Source organism: Procambarus clarkii, chromosome 26, assembly GCF_040958095.1.
Source record: "Procambarus clarkii isolate CNS0578487 chromosome 26, FALCON_Pclarkii_2.0, whole genome shotgun sequence".
NCBI lineage: Eukaryota > Metazoa > Arthropoda > Malacostraca > Decapoda > Cambaridae > Procambarus > Procambarus clarkii.
Window position 1 is genome coordinate 43,097,932 of NC_091175.1, and position 3,095 is coordinate 43,101,026.

Consider the following 3,095-nt stretch of genomic DNA (forward strand, 5'->3'; position numbering starts at 1 on the left):
TGCAGTTGTTACTGTACAACCTTCAGGTGTTGTTGTGGACTCTGCAGTTGTTACTGTATAACCTTCAGGTGTTGTTGTGGACTCTGCAGTTGTTGCTGTATAACCTTCAGGTGTTGCTGTATAACCTTCAGGTGTTGTTGTGGACTCTGCAGGTGTTGCTGTATAACCTTCAGGTGTTGCTGTATAACCTTCAGGTGTTGTTGTGGACTCTGCAGTTGTTACTGTATAACCTTCAGGTGTTGTTGTGGACTCTGCAGTTGTTGCTGTATAACCTTCAGGTGTTGTCGTGAACTTTCCAGTTGTTCATGTGGATCCTGCGGATGTGGATCAAGTTGTTATGGGCTCCTGCAGGTGTTTTTGTGTACTCTGCTGGTGTTGGTCGGGCCCCTACAGGTGTTTTGTGTACTCTGCTGGTGTTGGTCGGGCCCCTACAGGTGTTTTGTGTACTCTGCTGGTGTTGGTCGGGCCCCTACAGGTGTTTTGTGTACTCTGCTGGTGTTGGTCGGGCCCCTACAGGTGTTTTGTGTACTCTGCTGGTGTTGGTCGGGCCCCTACAGGTGTTTTGTGTACTCTGCTGGTGTTGGTCGGGCCCCTACAGGTGTTTTGTGTACTCTGCTGGTGTTGGTCGGGCCCCTACAGGTGTTTTGTGTACTCTGCTGGTGTTGGTCGGGCCCCTACAGGTGTTTTGTGTACTCTGCTGGTGTTGGTCGGGCCCCTACAGGTGTTTTGTGTACTCTGCTGGTGTTGGTCGGGCCCCTACAGGTGTTTGTGTGCACACAAGGTGAGTGACGCAGGTCAGAGGGCGGGGAACCACCACACAAGGTGAGTGACGCAGGTCAGAGGGCGGGGCACCACCACACAAGGTGAGTGACGCAGGTCAGAGGGCGGGACACCACCACACAAGGTGAGTGACACAGGTCAGAGGGCGGGACACCACCACACAAGGTGAGTGACGCAGGTCAGAGGGCGGGGAACCACCACACAAGGTGAGTGACGCAGGTCAGAGGGCGGGGCACCACCACACAAGGTGAGTGACACAGGTCAGAGGGCGGGACACCACCACACAAGGTGAGTGACGCAGGTCAGAGGGCGGGGAACCACCACACAAGGTGAGTGACGCAGGTCAGAGGGCGGGACACCACCACACAAGGTGAGTGACGCAGGTCAGAGGGCGGGGAACCACCACACAAGGTGAGTGACGCAGGTCAGAGGGCGGGACACCACCACACAAGGTGAGTGACGCAGGTCAGAAGGCGGGACACCACCACACAAGGTGAGTGACGCAGGTCAGAAGGCGGGACACCACCACACAAGGTGAGTGACGCAGGTCAGAAGGCGGGGAACCACCACACAAGGTGAGTGACGCAGGTCAGAGGGCGGGACACCACCACACAAGGTGAGTGACGCAGGTCAGAGGGCGGGGAACCACCACACAAGGTGAGTGACGCAGGTCAGAGGGCGGGGCACCACCACACAAGGTGAGTGACGCAGGTCAGAGGGCGGGACACCACCACACAAGGTGAGTGACGCAGGTCAGAGGGCGGGGAACCATCACACAAGGTGAGTGACACAGGTCAGAGGGCGGGGCACCACCACACAAGGTGAGTGACGCAGGTCAGAGGGCGGGGAACCACCACACAAGGTGAGTGACGCAGGTCAGAGGGCTGGACACCACCACACAAGGTGAGTGACGCAGGTCAGAGGGCGGGGCACCACCACACAAGGTGAGTGACGCAGGTCAGAGGGCGGGATACCACCACACAAGGTGAGTGACACAGGTCAGAGGGCGGGGCACCACCACAGTCAGCCTTGAGGTGGTGACCCCACAGGCGGGGCGGAGGTCAGAGGAGGCACGAGGTCACTGTATGAGTGTAAGGTATATTCCTTCACTTGCGTTGGTCTCCACATGTAGGCCTCCCTGGCCTGCTGCAGTGTGACCAGCCTGTGGACGGAGACTCCTGCTACTGTGGCCTCCCTGGCCTGCTGCAGTGTGACCAGCCTGTGGACGGAGACTCCTGCTACTGTGCAGTTATGAGTCGTGTAAAGTCTTGTCGTACACTCACTTGTTGTCGCTGGTCGGTTATTATGGTCACTTCTAACATGACTCCTCGTTAATGAGTGGTCACACTACCCAAACACTCCATTGTTCAGGCAATGAGTGCCAACCCCAGCCCTGTCAAGTGCCAACCCAACCATGTCAAGTGCCAACTCATATCCCTGTCAAGTGCCAGCCCATCTCCGTCAAGTTACAACCCATTCCTGTCAAGCGCCAACACATCCCTTGACAGCTGGACCTCACAAGATGTTGGCTGGGTGTCAAGGCCTGACAGCTGGACAAGGCCTGACAGCTGGACCTCACAAGATGTTGGCTGGGTGTCAAGGCCTGACAGCTGGACCTCACAAGATGTTGGCTGGGTGTCAAGGCCTGACAGCTGGACCTCACAAGGTGTTGGGCGGGTGTCAAGGCCTGACAGCTGGACCTCACAAGGTGTTGGGCGGGTGTCAAGGCCTGACAGCTGGACCTCACAAGGTGTTGGGCGGGTGTCAAGGCCTGACAACTGGACCTCACAAGGTGTTGGGCGGGTGTCAAGGTCTGAAAGCTGGACCTCACAAGGTGTTGGGCGGGTGTCAAGGCTTGACAGCTGGACCTCACAAGGTGTTGGGCGGGTGTCAAGGTCTGACAGCTGGACCTCACAAGGTGTTGGGCGGGTGTCAAGGTCTGACAGCTGGACCTCACAAGGTGTTGGGCGGGTGTCAAGGTCTGACAGCTGGACCTCACAAGGTGTTGGGCGGGTGTCAAGGTCTGAAAGCTGGACCTCACAAGGTGTTGGGCGGGTGTCAAGGCTTGACAGCTGGACCTCACAAGGAGGAGCTCAACTAAACTTGAGGAAAGCTAACCTAACCTACCCTAACCTAACCTAACCTAACCTACCCTAACCTACACTCAGAAATCACAATAGCGTGATGCATCAATGAACAAATCCACAAGGGCCGTGACGAGGATTCGAACCTACGTCCGGGATCATCCCAGACGCTGCCTTAATCGACTGCGCTACGACATGGTCAAAAGAGTTGAAACCAGTTGTTGTACCTAA

At 56.7% G+C, this 3,095-nt stretch overlaps 1 protein-coding gene across 1 annotated transcript; it reads left to right on the forward strand.

Moving 5' to 3' along the window:
- The first annotated feature begins 2,194 nt into the window (after positions 1–2,194).
- LOC138368953 (mucin-19-like) lies at positions 2,195–2,881 on the forward strand. The gene has a single exon (XM_069331680.1). The coding sequence runs from the start codon at positions 2,195–2,197 to the stop codon at positions 2,879–2,881; it is 687 nt and encodes a 228-aa protein (XP_069187781.1).
- Positions 2,882–3,095: the final 214 nt, after the last annotated feature.

Excerpts from the sequence above, each read along its gene's own strand:
- LOC138368953 (XM_069331680.1), top strand. The coding sequence starts at position 2,195 with ATGTCAAGTGCCAACTCATATCCCTGTCAAGTGCCAGCCCATCTCCGT.